Source organism: Notolepis coatsorum (genome assembly GCF_963971535.1).
Source record: "Notolepis coatsorum genome assembly, chromosome: 2".
Classification (NCBI taxonomy): Eukaryota; Metazoa; Chordata; class Actinopteri; order Aulopiformes; family Paralepididae; genus Notolepis; species Notolepis coatsorum.
The window spans coordinates 49,795,971-49,811,451 of NC_140166.1; the positions used below are offsets into that span (position 1 = coordinate 49,795,971).

General features: G+C 43.7%; 1 protein-coding gene across 2 annotated transcripts in view; it reads right to left on the minus strand.

The window, feature by feature from the left end:
• The window catches only part of lman2lb (lectin, mannose-binding 2-like b), a 42,323-nt gene that overhangs the window by 25,324 nt on the left and 1,518 nt on the right, over positions 1-15,481 (minus strand). The window contains exons 3-7 of one of the 2 annotated variants that reach the window (XM_084307261.1): positions 14,000-14,117; positions 8,656-8,738; positions 8,423-8,443; positions 5,529-5,690; positions 3,000-3,114 (exon numbers count right to left, since the gene is read on the minus strand). In XM_084307261.1, coding sequence (XP_084163387.1) covers positions 3,000-3,114; positions 5,529-5,690; positions 8,423-8,443; positions 8,656-8,738; positions 14,000-14,117 — 499 coding nt within the window. The remainder of the gene's footprint in view (positions 1-2,999; positions 3,115-5,528; positions 5,691-8,422; positions 8,444-8,655; positions 8,739-13,999; positions 14,118-15,481) is intronic. The other variant, XM_084307262.1, reaches the window with a different exon arrangement.

Below are 15,481 nucleotides of genomic sequence, written 5' to 3' on the forward strand. Positions count from 1 at the left end.
TGTGAGGTCAGTCTATAGAGAGCTCAGCACCTGTGAGGTCAGTCTATAGAGCTCAGTACCTGTGAGGTCAGTCTATAGAGAGCTCAGCACCTGTGAGGTCAGTCTATAGAGCTCAGTACCTGTGAGGTCAGTCTATAGAGCTCAGCACCTGAGAGGTCAGTCTATAGAGCTCAGCACCTGTGAGGTCAGTCTATATAGAGCTCAGCACCTGAGGTCAGTCTATAGAGCTCAGCACCTGTGAGGTCAGTCTATAGAGCTCAGCACCTGTGAGGTCAGTCTATATAGAGCTCAGCACCTGTGAGGTCAGTCTATAGAGCTCAGCACCTGTGAGGTCAGTCTATAGAGCTCAGTACCTGTGAGGTCAGTCTATAGAGCTCAGTACCTGTGAGGTCAGTCTATAGAGCTCAGTACCTGTGAGGTCAGTCTATAGAGCTCAGCACCTGTGAGGTCAGTCTATATAGAGCTCAGCACCTGTGAGGTCAGTCTATAGAGCTCAGCACCTGTGAGGTCAGTCTATAGAGCTCAGTACCTGTGAGGTCAGTCTATAGAGCTCAGCACCTGTGAGGTCAGTCTATAGAGCTCAGTACCTGTGAGGTCAGTCTATAGAGCTCAGCACCTGTGAGGTCAGTCTATAGAGCTCAGCACCTGTGAGGTCAGTCTATAGAGCTCAGCACCTGTGAGGTCAGTCTATAGAGCTCAGTACCTGTGAGGTCAGTCTATAGAGCTCAGTACCTGTGAGGTCAGTCTATATAGAGCTCAGCACCTGTGAGGTCAGTCTATAGAGCTCAGCACCTGTGAGGTCAGTCTATAGAGCTCAGTACCTGTGAGGTCAGTCTATAGAGCTCAGCACCTGTGAGGTCAGTCTATAGAGCTCAGCACCTGTGAGGTCAGTCTATAGAGCTCAGCACCTGTGAGGTCAGTCTATAGAGCTCAGCACCTGTGAGGTCAGTCTATAGAGCTCAGCACCTGTGAGGTCAGTCTATAGAGCTCAGCACCTGTGAGGTCAGTCTATAGAGCTCAGCACATGTGAGGTCAGTCTATATAGAGCTCAGTACCTGTGAGGTCAGTCTATAGAGCTCAGCACCTGTGAGGTCAGTCTATAGAGCTCAGCACCTGTGAGGTCAGTCTATAGAGCTCAGCACCTGTGAGGTCAGTCTATAGAGCTCAGCACCTGTGAGGTCAGTCTATATAGAGCTCAGCACCTGTGAGGTCAGTCTATAGAGCTCAGCACCTGTGAGGTCAGTCTATAGAGCTCAGCACCTGTGAGGTCAGTCTATATAGAGCTCAGCACCTGAGAGGTCAGTCTATAGAGAGCTCAGCACCTGTGAGGTCAGTCTATAGAGCTCAGCACCTGTGAGGTCAGTCTATAGAGCTCAGCACCTGTGAGGTCAGTCTATAGAGCTCAGCACCTGATAGGTCAGTCTATAGAGCTCAGCACCTGTGAGGTCAGTCTATAGAGCTCAGCACCTGTGAGGTCAGTCTATATAGAGCTCAGCACCTGTGAGGTCAGTCTATATAGAGCTCAGCACCTGTGAGGTCAGTCTATAGAGCTCAGCACCTGTGAGGTCAGTCTATAGAGCTCAGCACCTGTGAGGTCAGTCTATATAGAGCTCAGCACCTGAGAGGTCAGTCTATAGAGCTCAGCACCTGTGAGGTCAGTCTATAGAGCTCAGCACCTGTGAGGTCAGTCTATAGAGAGCTCAGCACCTGTGAGGTCAGTCTATAGAGCTCAGTACCTGTGAGGTCAGTCTATAGAGAGCTCAGCACCTGTGAGGTCAGTCTATAGAGCTCAGTACCTGTGAGGTCAGTCTATAGAGCTCAGCACCTGAGAGGTCAGTCTATAGAGCTCAGCACCTGTGAGGTCAGTCTATATAGAGCTCAGCACCTGAGGTCAGTCTATAGAGCTCAGCACCTGTGAGGTCAGTCTATAGAGCTCAGCACCTGTGAGGTCAGTCTATATAGAGCTCAGCACCTGTGAGGTCAGTCTATAGAGCTCAGCACCTGTGAGGTCAGTCTATAGAGCTCAGTACCTGTGAGGTCAGTCTATAGAGCTCAGTACCTGTGAGGTCAGTCTATAGAGCTCAGTACCTGTGAGGTCAGTCTATAGAGCTCAGCACCTGTGAGGTCAGTCTATATAGAGCTCAGCACCTGTGAGGTCAGTCTATAGAGCTCAGCACCTGTGAGGTCAGTCTATAGAGCTCAGTACCTGTGAGGTCAGTCTATAGAGCTCAGCACCTGTGAGGTCAGTCTATAGAGCTCAGTACCTGTGAGGTCAGTCTATAGAGCTCAGCACCTGTGAGGTCAGTCTATAGAGCTCAGCACCTGTGAGGTCAGTCTATAGAGCTCAGCACCTGTGAGGTCAGTCTATAGAGCTCAGTACCTGTGAGGTCAGTCTATAGAGCTCAGTACCTGTGAGGTCAGTCTATATAGAGCTCAGCACCTGTGAGGTCAGTCTATAGAGCTCAGCACCTGTGAGGTCAGTCTATAGAGCTCAGTACCTGTGAGGTCAGTCTATAGAGCTCAGCACCTGTGAGGTCAGTCTATAGAGCTCAGCACCTGTGAGGTCAGTCTATAGAGAGCTCAGCACCTGTGAGGTCAGTCTATAGAGCTCAGCACCTGTGAGGTCAGTCTATAGAGCTCAGCACCTGTGAGGTCAGTCTATAGAGCTCAGCACCTGTGAGGTCAGTCTATAGAGCTCAGCACATGTGAGGTCAGTCTATATAGAGCTCAGTACCTGTGAGGTCAGTCTATAGAGCTCAGCACCTGTGAGGTCAGTCTATAGAGCTCAGCACCTGTGAGGTCAGTCTATAGAGCTCAGCACCTGTGAGGTCAGTCTATAGAGCTCAGCACCTGTGAGGTCAGTCTATATAGAGCTCAGCACCTGTGAGGTCAGTCTATATAGAGCTCAGCACCTGAGAGGTCAGTCTATAGAGCTCAGTACCTGTGAGGTCAGTCTATAGAGCTCAGTACCTGTGAGGTCAGTCTATAGAGCTCAGTACCTGTGAGGTCTCCTGTAGCAGACGAGGCACCAAAGAAGTATCCCAGCGGCAGCCGCACGCCCGAGATGTCGAGGCAGTCCTTCCACTCCCGCTGGCCGTCAATGTCCATGAGTAGCTGGAGCATTTGAGGGGAACACCAGCAAAATGATGAATTCCTGTGTGTGTTATTATTTGAATGGCCAAGTAAAGTTAAATTAATACTTGTGAACATGACCTCTGTTACTCTATTTCATTAGCACTAAAAGTGATCCCCCCACCCCTTTTTTGCATTAGTAACTAAACATCTTTCAGTGCCCACCACGTGATAAGAAGTTTTATCAGCCCAATGCCTGAATGCCCACCACGACAATTATCGTTTTTTTTTAAATCAGTTTTTTTTTTATATTAGCGATCTGAATTCATATTTCATCAACCGAGTCTCCCGTTGGTAAACCAGCCCCATCAGCAGCTCAGAATGGACAATCGTTCAATTCAATCCCTGAAAACTGCACGTCAGTCGCTTAGACTGACCTGGGATCAGTGATATGTAGAGGCGGGGCCAGCTGGCTCCCTGAGCCGGCAAGCCGTCTGTTCAACATGGAAGTCATCGCGGGACGGGAAAATGCCTGGAATATGTATTCACAGTAGCCAATCGATAGTAGACAGTAGTGATCGATTTTTGGAATGGCGATCAGGAATTGGAATGCTCTTTTTGGAGAACATCTGATCTGAGGTAAGGAGTCTATTTTACCAGTCTTGGGATAATCAGAGTTGTATTCGCTGAGATATCAACATGTCCCCCATGTGTGTGTGTGTGTGTGTGATGTTGAGGAAATCAGATAATCGATTTTCAGCTCGCGGCCCCGGCGTGCATACGTAGACATACTATCGATAATCTAGCGTTTATTTGAAAACGATTCATAAATAGGCCGAAAAATGACAACGTTTTTGTGTATTCTAGAATATTCCGTTTATCATGGAATCTTTTTCTTTTCCTTGAAAACTAGGGCTTTTCAAGATGCTATAAAACGAGAATGAACCGATAAAAAAACAATCCGCTTCGACAATGTTGACTGGAAAACGAGTCATTGATAAGCGACGAGCAGATTAGACACATAGCCATAATTTAAAACATATTAGGTGTTTTTAGCGCTAGCATTGAAGTGGATGGTGGGCATTCAAGCAGTAATTCAAGATTAAGCTTGGGCTCTGAAAGTGTTAAGAGGTTAAAATAAAGGTCAGGGGGAATTGTAAGTGTATGGTACTGTATGCAGGTGCATGGTATGCAAGTGTAACACTGATGATGACAATAATCTAGTACTAATGTATGAATGCACACATAGCCTCCTGTCCACCGTTTGTCTTGCTGTCGCTATGCACGCTATGCGAGGACCTGATGTTGTCATTGTATCATTCTACAGACAGATTCCTGCACATTCTTTGTGGATTTGGTGGAAAATGTATTTGATACCGATATGCGTGTGTGTCTGCGACTGGGGGAGCGCCTTCTCACCGCCAGCCTGTTCCTGGAGTATCTGATGAGGAAGGTGTCGTGGTCCTCTAACCCTAACGTCACGGTGACCAAATGCGTCCACATTTTTATAGGATTCTATCACATTTTCATAACAATTACGAATAGAACTTACCCTGCGCCGTTTTCATGGAGGTTTCTTACAATTTAACAATGTTTTATTTGTCCTTTATATGTGGAATAACATTAAAATCTTAAAATTGTACCATTATGTTCCCCTTAGACAACAAACATAATGCCAATGATGCACTTTTGTTAAGATAATTAGGTGACCATTCTCGGTCACTATATATTCAGGTCGCATTAATAATAGTTTAACGCTCCTCAGATCACGTTTTCCTAATCCGGTGCCAACCTGTGAACTAGGTGCTAAAGGTCTTGGGAATTGTATTTCATTTTGTAGTCATACCATTTTCACCTTTTAAACCAATGCTGCCATCTACTGACAACAGAAAGTGTTGTGTATAACGTAAAGTTGAGGCTCCCGGCACTTCCGTAAACACCGTCGCCCAAAACCCATTCTAGAGATTCCCACTTTTTACTGGTACATACGTTCATATCTAATAGTCTTTAGATGACTAAATATAGATGAATACTCATGAAATTTGATATATATATATTCTAATATAAGTATAATTTCACTTCATCTACCTGTCGACATGAAATTCCCAAACGCTGACGGTAAAAAAAGCCTGGATGTCCGCAAAATGGGGGGTGACCGAATTTGGTCCCAGACAAAGAGAGTGACCGAGATTAGTCTACGTTCCGTTAACCCTTCTCACCGCCAGCCTGTTCCTGGAGTATCTGATGAGGAGGAAGGCATCGTGGTCGTCTAACCCTAAACGCCTGAATATACTTCCCGCACCCGTGGAATGCACGTTGGTACGCGGGACGTAAACTGCGTAATTTTCGTCACCGCTCTTGTCCGCACCGTATACGCGTGCCTGTTAGATTTTGTGACCACGACGCGGATATGGGTGCCAACTTCTCGAGTATATTCGGGGCTTGACCCTTCTCACCGTCAGCCTGTTCCTGGAGTATCTGATGAGGAGGAAGGTGTCGTGGTTGTCGTTGCGCACCAGAGCTGTACATCCCCCGATCTCAGTGGCCCGTCCGTCGCGATTGTGGTCGTACGTCAGAGTCCCGTTCCCAAGCATCACAGAGATATGTGGGAACACCCTCTATGAGAGAGAAACGAGGGAGAACAAACGACAATGTCACACTGTCGTCTAAGTTTTACGTTGCATGTAACCAAAGGGACCGTACTACCGTGACTGATGATGATTCACGTCACATATAACTAACAGGCTGATTTATACAGTATGATTCATATCACATATACCTCTAACAGACTCAGAATCAGAAAAGTCTTTATTGCCAAGTAAGCTTGCACATACAAGGAATTTGTCTTATCAGGCTGACTTAACTTCTTAAGCCCGAGATTTATTTCACGTCACAAATAGATCAATACAGTCCGTATTAAGTGATGTTGTGTTTCATTTTCAAATGTAGCCAAGAGTAAAGACCCTAACCCTATCAAAACAGCAGTCAATGTATATTTTCAGCACTACGTTTGTTTACCAATGATTTTAAGTGTTATTAGCTAAATATGAGCTCATACAAATCTCTGTGCATTGCACCGGAAAACGGACGATTTAGACGCGATGACAGGAAGCAGTAATGAAATCGCTATAGTCCTAAGAAAGAGGAAACCCAGGGCTTTCGATGGACGTATACATTTCATAAAACTACACTACTACCCAGCTCACACCAGCCGCAGACAAACGAAGCCCAACCATTTCTCTCTTACAAATATTGACATGAAAACTGTGTTTATATCTCACAGGTCGAACAAACCTCAAGGTTATTGCCATCAAATACAATATTATTGTTTCTTTACCTTTCTGTGAACGTCTAGGAAAGAACGGCGTCTCAATCCAGTAAGAAATTTCGGAGCTATGGACATTATACAAAAGTAACTGTACTTCCAGTAGATTTCATTCACTGTCTTTGCTGCCCTGTACCGGGCACCTGGTGTAGAGCCATATGAAATCAGTTTTATTATTTTCCAAATTCCATTTAATTTTTTCCCAAATTCAGTTTTTTCCGTTTTAATATTTCAGAATTCTGTATTTTGCTTTTTATGCTTTTTTTTATTATGAATAAATGTCCACAATTGACTAAGATATAACAGTCCATTTAATGTTTTTAAGTGCTGCAACTCAGAAATACAGTTCAATTTTACACAATATTTTTCAAATAATATTGTGACAAAATAAAAATACACATTTCAAGTGTAAACAATAGATACAACTAGCTACTACCGATATTATCACAATGTCAGTAGCCTAGCTATATCTATTATATTGTGATGAAATAGTAATGCATAATTTAGGCACCTTTAGTTTCGTTTATTTCGTTTATAAAGGACAGTGTATAATGACAATCGTTTGCATTAAACAAATGGATGGGTGCACTAGATTTAGCTAGAAGCCATCATTTCCATCTATAGTCCTAGTACTGTAACGTTACATAGCTATTTAATCACAATAGTGCTGCTGTTTTTGCGGGTCCAGTCCACGGAACGTTGACAGAATTAGCAAAACACCTTATCGCCAGAGGCATAAAAGTCATTAGGATACTATGGGCGGCTACGTGGCGTAGTGGGCAAGGCGCTCGCCACGAATGCGGAGACGCTGGGCTCGCCTGTTCGAGCCCAGCTCTCCACATTGTTTTCAGTTTAGCTGGTCGTCCGTACTAATACACATTGGCCGTATTAGGGGGTGGGAAACTGATGGGTGGGATCGGGCGTTGTGGACAGCGACTCCTACAGGTCGGTTGGTGCGCCTGCGCAGTAGAATCAGGAAGTGTCGGGGGCAGCGTGAGCCTCCCACGCGTTACTCCTCGCCACTGAGAGATCGAGCTGCGCAGGTGAAAAGATGCGACTGCTGTTACCTCAAGTACCGGAGGGGACTTGTGCTATGTATGACTTAGTCCACATTGCAGCCGGCTTGTGGGAGGCAAGAAACAGCGTCCGTGACAGGGGAGGGTTGAATTGGATGATACGAAATTGGGATGGGAGAAAATATAGAAAATGGGAGGAAAAAGTGGATAAAAAAAAAAAAAGTCATTAGGATACTGTTCTGCTCTGAATTGAGGGCTTATTGCGGAATTTCTTAGCTTCTTGACGATGTTAACAATGAAGCAGCCAGACGCTTGGACACTGCTGCGTGTTGTGTGTAACCCGCTCTAGCGTCCCCGCCTGCCCGGTCATGTTTGCTTTGCACCAAAAGTTCCACCCAAAAAACGGAATTTCAGTCCAGATTAGGCCAAATTCTGCAATATTCCACGTTTTGCAGTTGATTCCATTTTTATTGGTCAATTCCGCGATTCCGTCCGCGATTCCGTGAACGCGAATTTCATATGGCTCTAACCTGGTGGTACTAAATCCCGATTTAACTCTGCCATTGGAAAGGGGAGATTTGGGACGATCCATAGATGTATGACTTGGTCATAAATTAATAAGGTAATTTATATGCCTGATATTCTATATTCATATTTCAAATAGCATGTTTCTGGATGGTAAAATTCAGTACTGTATCTACAAAAAAACATGTAAATCATCTGCTGAATGCTTAGATTTTTTTCCACTTTTACTGTTATTCACGATCAAAGATAGTATAATTTATATTCTCCTTTGGTTCATTACAATTTACTCAAGCATAGTAACAGACACAATATTTATGACACTGGGAATACATTCCCTGAGGTCCATAGATGTCCCTAGATACCAAGAACATGCAAATAGCCTTGTAGAAGTGGAGCAATCTTTTCTGAAAATATGGCTAGGAGAGGTTAAATGATTCACATCACATAACTAACAGGCTGACTTACTAGATACTACAGTAGCTACCTGAATTCCAGTTTTCCTCCTCTGTGTATCCAAGAGGAAGGGCAGGGGAGAAACAGAATGCAGCCTGATCACACACTTAGCATTTAAAACCATGAACACTGGGATCATTAACTGGGAATGGGATCATTAACTGGGAATGGGGGGGATTTCCATGAGTCAGTTGATTGAAGGTGGAATGCGTTTATGTATTGAATATGATAAAGAGAGAGAAAGAGGGGAGAGGAGAGAGTCACCTCATGGTTCTTGTCTTCATTAGGGTAGGTGTCTACGAAGATCCCAAGTCCAGTAAACTGGTTCATGTTGCCAAACACAGGACCTGCAAAACACATAGTCTGTCATTCTTTAAGTGTTTACAGCAGGTTATCACATCACTTTCTCACCAACATAAGAGTCGTTATGAGCATTGGAGTTACCGTATTTTCCATCGGGTGAGGTTTGAGGTGTAAATTATTAAGGGCTCTCCGCTAAGAATGGGCACAGTTATTCAAATATTCAAAATGACTTAGGTATTTGACTGTAGCTGATGGCGATGTAGTGATTCCGCCTACCGATTTATTTAGTTTTCTTCTATATGTAGACACCTGAATAGGTCTAACAATAATTCAATGTGTCTAACTTTAATTCCTTGCATTCTACTGTGTTCACGATGACGTTGTGTAACTTGCTGACCCCTCTTGATCCTCCATATCCTAACATTGACACTTAATAGTGGGACATGATACAGGTACCGCCAGGGGGAGCTGGTGGCGACGTTGGGCAGGGGAGACACAGGTGAAGAAGGATGGGCTCAGGGCGCGGCGCCTGCGGCGGAACTTCCTCTTCATCGTTTTCCAGAGAAGCAAGAGGTCGCTTGGAGCTGGAGCTCCAGACATTAAGCACGCGGAATATAAACCCAGTCACGAGGCGGGTTAGTAATGGAATATGCAATAGCTTAGCTTCCAGTTAATGCTAAAGAGACATTGGGAGCAAAGAAGCAGACGTGCTACTGCCGAAGAGTGTTGTAGATATTGCACACGTTGCGTTTTAGTCAAAGTATGAGCGACAGGACAGGGGGTCGCTCCGACCCACAGCTTAGCTTCAGTTAGGCCTAGCACCACAGTTTAGCCCGCGTGTCGCTCCACCTCTCCAGCCCAGCAGCGGACCCCTCAACAGACGTCGCCGCGCTGCACAAACCTCCAGCCCCTCCGAGCCGTTGACCTCCAGCAGGCACCTGCCTAACATCAACCCTCCTGCTATCACGGGGCTTCTCGACGGCCATCTCACCACACGGACGTTCGGTGGTGAGAGCAGGCCAGCCCTTGGTTAAGTACACTCAAGCCAGTTACAGTGAGCGCTCCGAGTGCTGGAACTTTATCGGTAGACATTCTCTTTGTGCGGAGCGTGCCCTTTAAGGGCGAAGAGAATCAGTACTTTGAACAGACACTGGTAGCAGTGATTAGGGGCGCCCTGACATTTATTATTTTGGGGAAGCCGGCTATAGATAGGACTTTTGTTTTCAACGTGGGCCCACTGTCTTTTGGTTAAATGTGGTGCGATAACGTAGGGCTGGGCGATAAAACGATAACGATAACTATCGCGATAAATTATTTCCTCGAAATAAACATGAAACGTGGTCGCAAAGTTTCGATATATCGATTTTCCAAGCTTGGATATGAGCACGCACTAACAACCAATCGGTGAAGGAGATGGCCGAGAGCGAAGGAGACCCGGAAGGAGACCCAGGGGTAGGACTCAGTCAACAACAAGGCTTGCTAGGCTAATTAGCTTGCACGGCGATGTTTTATATATTTATGTGCAGAGTATGTGTGTGGCGTGAATTCTGAGGCCACGTTTATAGTAGTGTGGGCTATACAGTGGACGTCGTTTCAATATATTGTGGCGGAAGAGAGTATTTTAATGTCATATTTAGCACATTGTCATGGAATACACCACTTAGAAGCAACAGGCTGGCTAGGCTAATTAGCTTGCACGGCGATGTTTTATATATTTACGTGCAGAGTATGTGTGTGGCGTGAATTCTGAGGCCACGTTTATAGTAGTGTGGGCTATACAGTGGACGTTGTTTCAATATATTGTGGCGGAAGAGAGTATTTGTGTCATATTTATTACATTGTCATGAGATATTCCGCTTGTCGGCTAACGTGCGCGGACTGATGACGACATCAACTCGACTCGAGACATTCACTCAACAACAAGGCTTGCTAGGCTAATTAGCTTGCACGGCGATGTTTTATATATTTACGTGCAGAGTATGTGTGTGGCGTGAATTCTGAGGCCACGTTTATAGTAGTGTGGGCTATACAGTGGACGTTGTTTCAATATATTGTGGCGGAAGAGAGTATTTTAGTGTCATATTTATTACATTGTCATGAGATATTCCGCTTGTCGGCTAACTGCTAACGTGCGCGGACTGATGACGACATCAACTCGACTCGAGACATTCGCAGCAGCATAAGAAGTTAATTAAACTTGACAGACATTATATCGACATCGAATTATATGAAAATAATTTTATAATTTTATCGCGATAACGTTTTTGGTCATATCGCCCAGCCCTACGATAACGTGTGTTCCTTTATAAAATCCCATTGAGTAGCTCTAGTACCCCTCTCCCTCTTCCTCCCCTCTCTCCCCACCTACGGGGGAATGAACAGGTATTTAAACCCTTAAAGGGACGGGTTCCATTACTGTATCTTGACCAGTGTGGGAAGAACTTTATTCATTGCCGTAGAGTGAGAGCACTAGTAGGTGCCCAGTGTTTCAACCCTTAAAGGGACGGGTTGCATTACTGTATGGTGACCAGTGTGGAAAGAGCTTTGTTCCTTGTGTTAATAGGATACATCTTTCAGTAAAGAGAGCTAAATGGGAACACTGTGTGCGTGTCTGTTAATGTGCATTCTGTTTAACCCCTTCCTTTCCGGGTAATGCTCATTATTCTTTAACCCCTTCTTACTAGGCTTGGGCGGTATGACGGTATTAAGGTATACTAGGGTATTTAGAGATACCGACGGTATTGATTCAATACCGTCCGTCACCGTCAAAATCACAGATGCGCTTCAGTTTCTATAACAGTGAAACAGAGTTTTGAGTGTAGTGCACACACTGAGTGTAGTGCACACATGCGCCAGCAGAGGGCGAGACCGCTCTAGTGGAGCGAGTGGGTCACAACGGTGTTCACGTTTTACGGTAATGTTGCGACAGTGCTGTGAAAATACCGTAAAGCGTTGTGACGAGAGTTGGTGTGTGTTGTTGTCGAGTGGTGCACTGGTGGAGCAAGCAAATAATCCGTCTCTTATTATATGTGAACTAAAGAGTACAAGGTTTACACAACAGCCCCCACCCGCCTTTTTATTGTATTTGTACCGTCCTGTACTATCCGCTGTCAGCTGTTTATCTCTCTCTGTGAGCTACTGAGCTTGAATAACTAGCGTTAGCTCACGTTAAGTAGCGTTAGCTCTGCGGCTAATCTTAGATTACCCTGAACTAAATCAATGACTAGGTTATAAAGCATTCGAGTAGTTTTCACTGCACATAGAAGTAGCCAAACAACGGGAGCATTTCGGGAGCATACCAAAACCCAGGCAATTTCTAGCCCTTAAGGCAGGGGTGTCAAACTCATTTTCACAGAGGGCCACATCAGCATTATGGTTGCCCTCAAAGGGCCAAAGACCGTATACATGTTAATGTAATGTAAAATAAATGTAGCTACTCATTTACATATTGTTAAACATGTTGTTTCTGTATTTATTACTTATTCAAGTTATACATATTGCATATGCATAGATGTAAAAATATATGTTAGCTTATGTTATTTTAACAAATAATTTTAGTTTATCAGAACCCCATATTACTCCATCAATCAATGATCAAACCATTCAAGTAAATAACAAAGAAGAATATCATCAAATACAAGCTATGACATTAAGTTTGTTCAAAACCTTTTTGTCACAGTCAAGAGGGGCAGAACTAACACCTGTGAGCTGCAAAGAACACATGGGACAGAAGTAGCAGATGTTACAAAAACAAATGGCTGCACACAACCTTGCAGAGGCCATACATCCAACTAATGGAAGATAGTTTAATTAACTTTAATTAACAGATTGCAGAATGGGTACAGTACAGTACAGCTCAATACACACAATTGTTAAGGGGATGCAGACCAGAGAAAGACTTTCGACTTGTTTACATCAGGGTCCCCCATTTTCAATTCGTAATGAAATTGCTATTATGTGTCTGCATGAACACACAACTGTAACTGTACTAAAAAATAACAAAATAAGGGTTGTCTCAGTTCACAACTATATTGGTCAAGTTTTGGGTGGGACTTGTTTGCGTCCCTACAGCTTCTTATTCAATTGAGCAAGATGCTCGGTTATGTCACACAGCCAGCTTGCATCTGAAAGTTCAGACAATATTTCTTCAACCCTTTGTTACCTATTCCGCCTGGATCTTTTTTGTATTTTGGGCTGTAAAATTGTCAAAGAATGTCTGAGGAGTAAGTGCTTTTGGCTTTTTTCCTTTGTTACTTCATCAATACCTCAGATGTTCAACACACATGTATGTGTAAGAATGTGTAATAACTAAGGCTGTCAACGCTTTATTAACGCATTAACCCACAATTATTTTAACACCGCTATTTTTTTAACCCAAGATTAATGTAAAAAAAAAAAATTTTTTTTTTTTTTTTTTTTACCAGAGCTCTTGGGGGGCCACATCAAATGACGTGGCGGGCCGCATTTGGCCCGCGGGCCGTGAGTTTGACACCTATGCCTTAAGGAATCAAATAGTCTGCCATGGCTAGATGCTAACGCTAAAACGGTGCAGGCTTCTACCGGTGCGAGACTACCATTCTGAGAGCTGACGATGATTTGTTTACTTGGTAACTCGGGTTGGGTTGCCCCCCCCCCCCCCGCTGATGAATGAAAGTCATACCGTCATATACCGTGCACCGCGGTGTTAGGCAATCAAGGTATAACGGTATGAAAAAAGTCATACCGCCCAAGCCTACTTCTTACCCACGGCCTATACATCATTGGGACAGGTCTCTGCTCATCAGCAAGGAAAGGTACTGCTTTGGGGAGAAAGTATATCATCGATCACTACTGCCACCGGGTGTGGGAGGGTGCGGGAAGTATTAGGGGAAGTGTGGGTGTGTGGGGAATTACAGCGAGTCGCCCTGGAGGGCAAGAAGGACCAGCGCACCACCCTTAGGTTAGTAAATCCTAGGCCCCATCCACTCCCTCTGCTAAATCTCCATTCTAATACTCCTGCACTACAGTCGAGACTCACCCGGACCCAGATCTGCTGCGTTCCCACTACCTGGTGACAGTGTACATCTACTCTCATAAAGTAAGGATAATCCGTACATTTTACAAATTGGATTTGGTTTATTTGTTTATTTGACTAATAAAATGGAAAACAGTCACAATTATGATTATTTGTTTAGTGAAGTCAAGGATCACAGAAGCCCTTCAGGCTATATTATGAGTGTGCTTCACACTTTTATTTTCTTTAAAAAAAAAGTGATTATTCAAACATTGATATGCATTCAAATGCCCATCCCTACTCTCTACTTGCCTATCTGCATGCGTTCTTTGGTGAACCAGAAGGCCAGCCCGTCTCCGTTCAGGTTCTTCTTGCCCTGCCCGTGGATTTTAAAGTGCACCTGCAGCTCCCAGTCTCGCAGGAAACAAGGCTAGAAACACAAAGAGGATTCATCTTCATTTTTTTTAAGCAGGTCAAATCCCTTGAGATTGATTGATTGATTGAAAACTTTATTAACAGATTGCAGAATGGGTATAATACAGTACGGCTCAATAAACACAGTTGTTAAGGGGATGCAGACCAGAGAACAACTTTCGTCTTGTTTACATCAGGGTCCCCCATTTTCAATTCATCATGACATACAGTACTGTTACATCCAGACATTTGTGACATACAAGATATACAAATATCAAGGATCTCTTTTGCGAGGGAGACCTGTCCAAGACCGCAGCATAAAAAGTTACACAGACAGGACAATACTAATTGAACCCTTGCACTGAAGAACCATATTAGTCTGTTTTGACATTTCTTGGACAGCCCGTGTATTTGCAGTTGTGAAGTTAATCTAAATCACGTGGGAGTGTGAACGTGATAGATCTACAGAAACTACTCAACCTTGACTGCCTTTAACTATGAGTGAACACAATACAAATGTACCATCTTCAGATAATGAAGTACACAAGCTCTACTGCCTTTATCAGTGAACACAACACTCTAACTTACCATCTTTAGATAATAAAGTTTGAAAACATTGTTCCTCTGAAAACTTAAAAGCTGACTTATATGGTTCTTCATCTGAGGTACTCAATTATGAAAGAGAAAAACTGACTTATATGGTTCTTCATCTGAGGTACTCAATTATGAAAGAGAAACATAGAGAAGGGAGATTGGTATGCATTGACAATCCAAAAAGAAAATATTAAAACATAAGAACAGAAACGATTACCAATAGATTCACCCTTGAGCTTACTAGTGCTTTAAATTCAGACAGTTAAATACCAACTCCTATAGTTTCAAATCCTTCTGCAGGCTACTCCAGAATGAAGACAAGCAGTTTAGGGCCTCTACTCTAGGGGGGCATGTAGACTAGCTGGTGCACATGGACTCTGCTAACATTTCCCTTACCCTGCAGTAGCTATAAAATGTCAACCTGTCCCATCCATGTTTGCTTTCCAACAATAGGTTTCTCAATTCCTCACACATAGAGGGCAGTAATTAAGTAAAATATTTATTTAATTTTTAAGAATCAGAGAGCAAGCTCTCACTTAATGATGTCGAGAAATACAGCACATACAAAAAACTATGTAGAAACACAAGTCAATCAGTTAAACATTTAAAAATAAAATAAAATTTAAACTGCAGATTGTGGTGAAATGGTTTAAATATTAAAAATATTTAAACTGGCCAATGGAGACTAATAAATTGAGTTTTGAAGTGCATTCCACGTATCTGGGGCACAGAAGCTAAAAGCTGATTTGACTAATTCAGTGCAAACTCTGGGGACCTTAAGTGTAA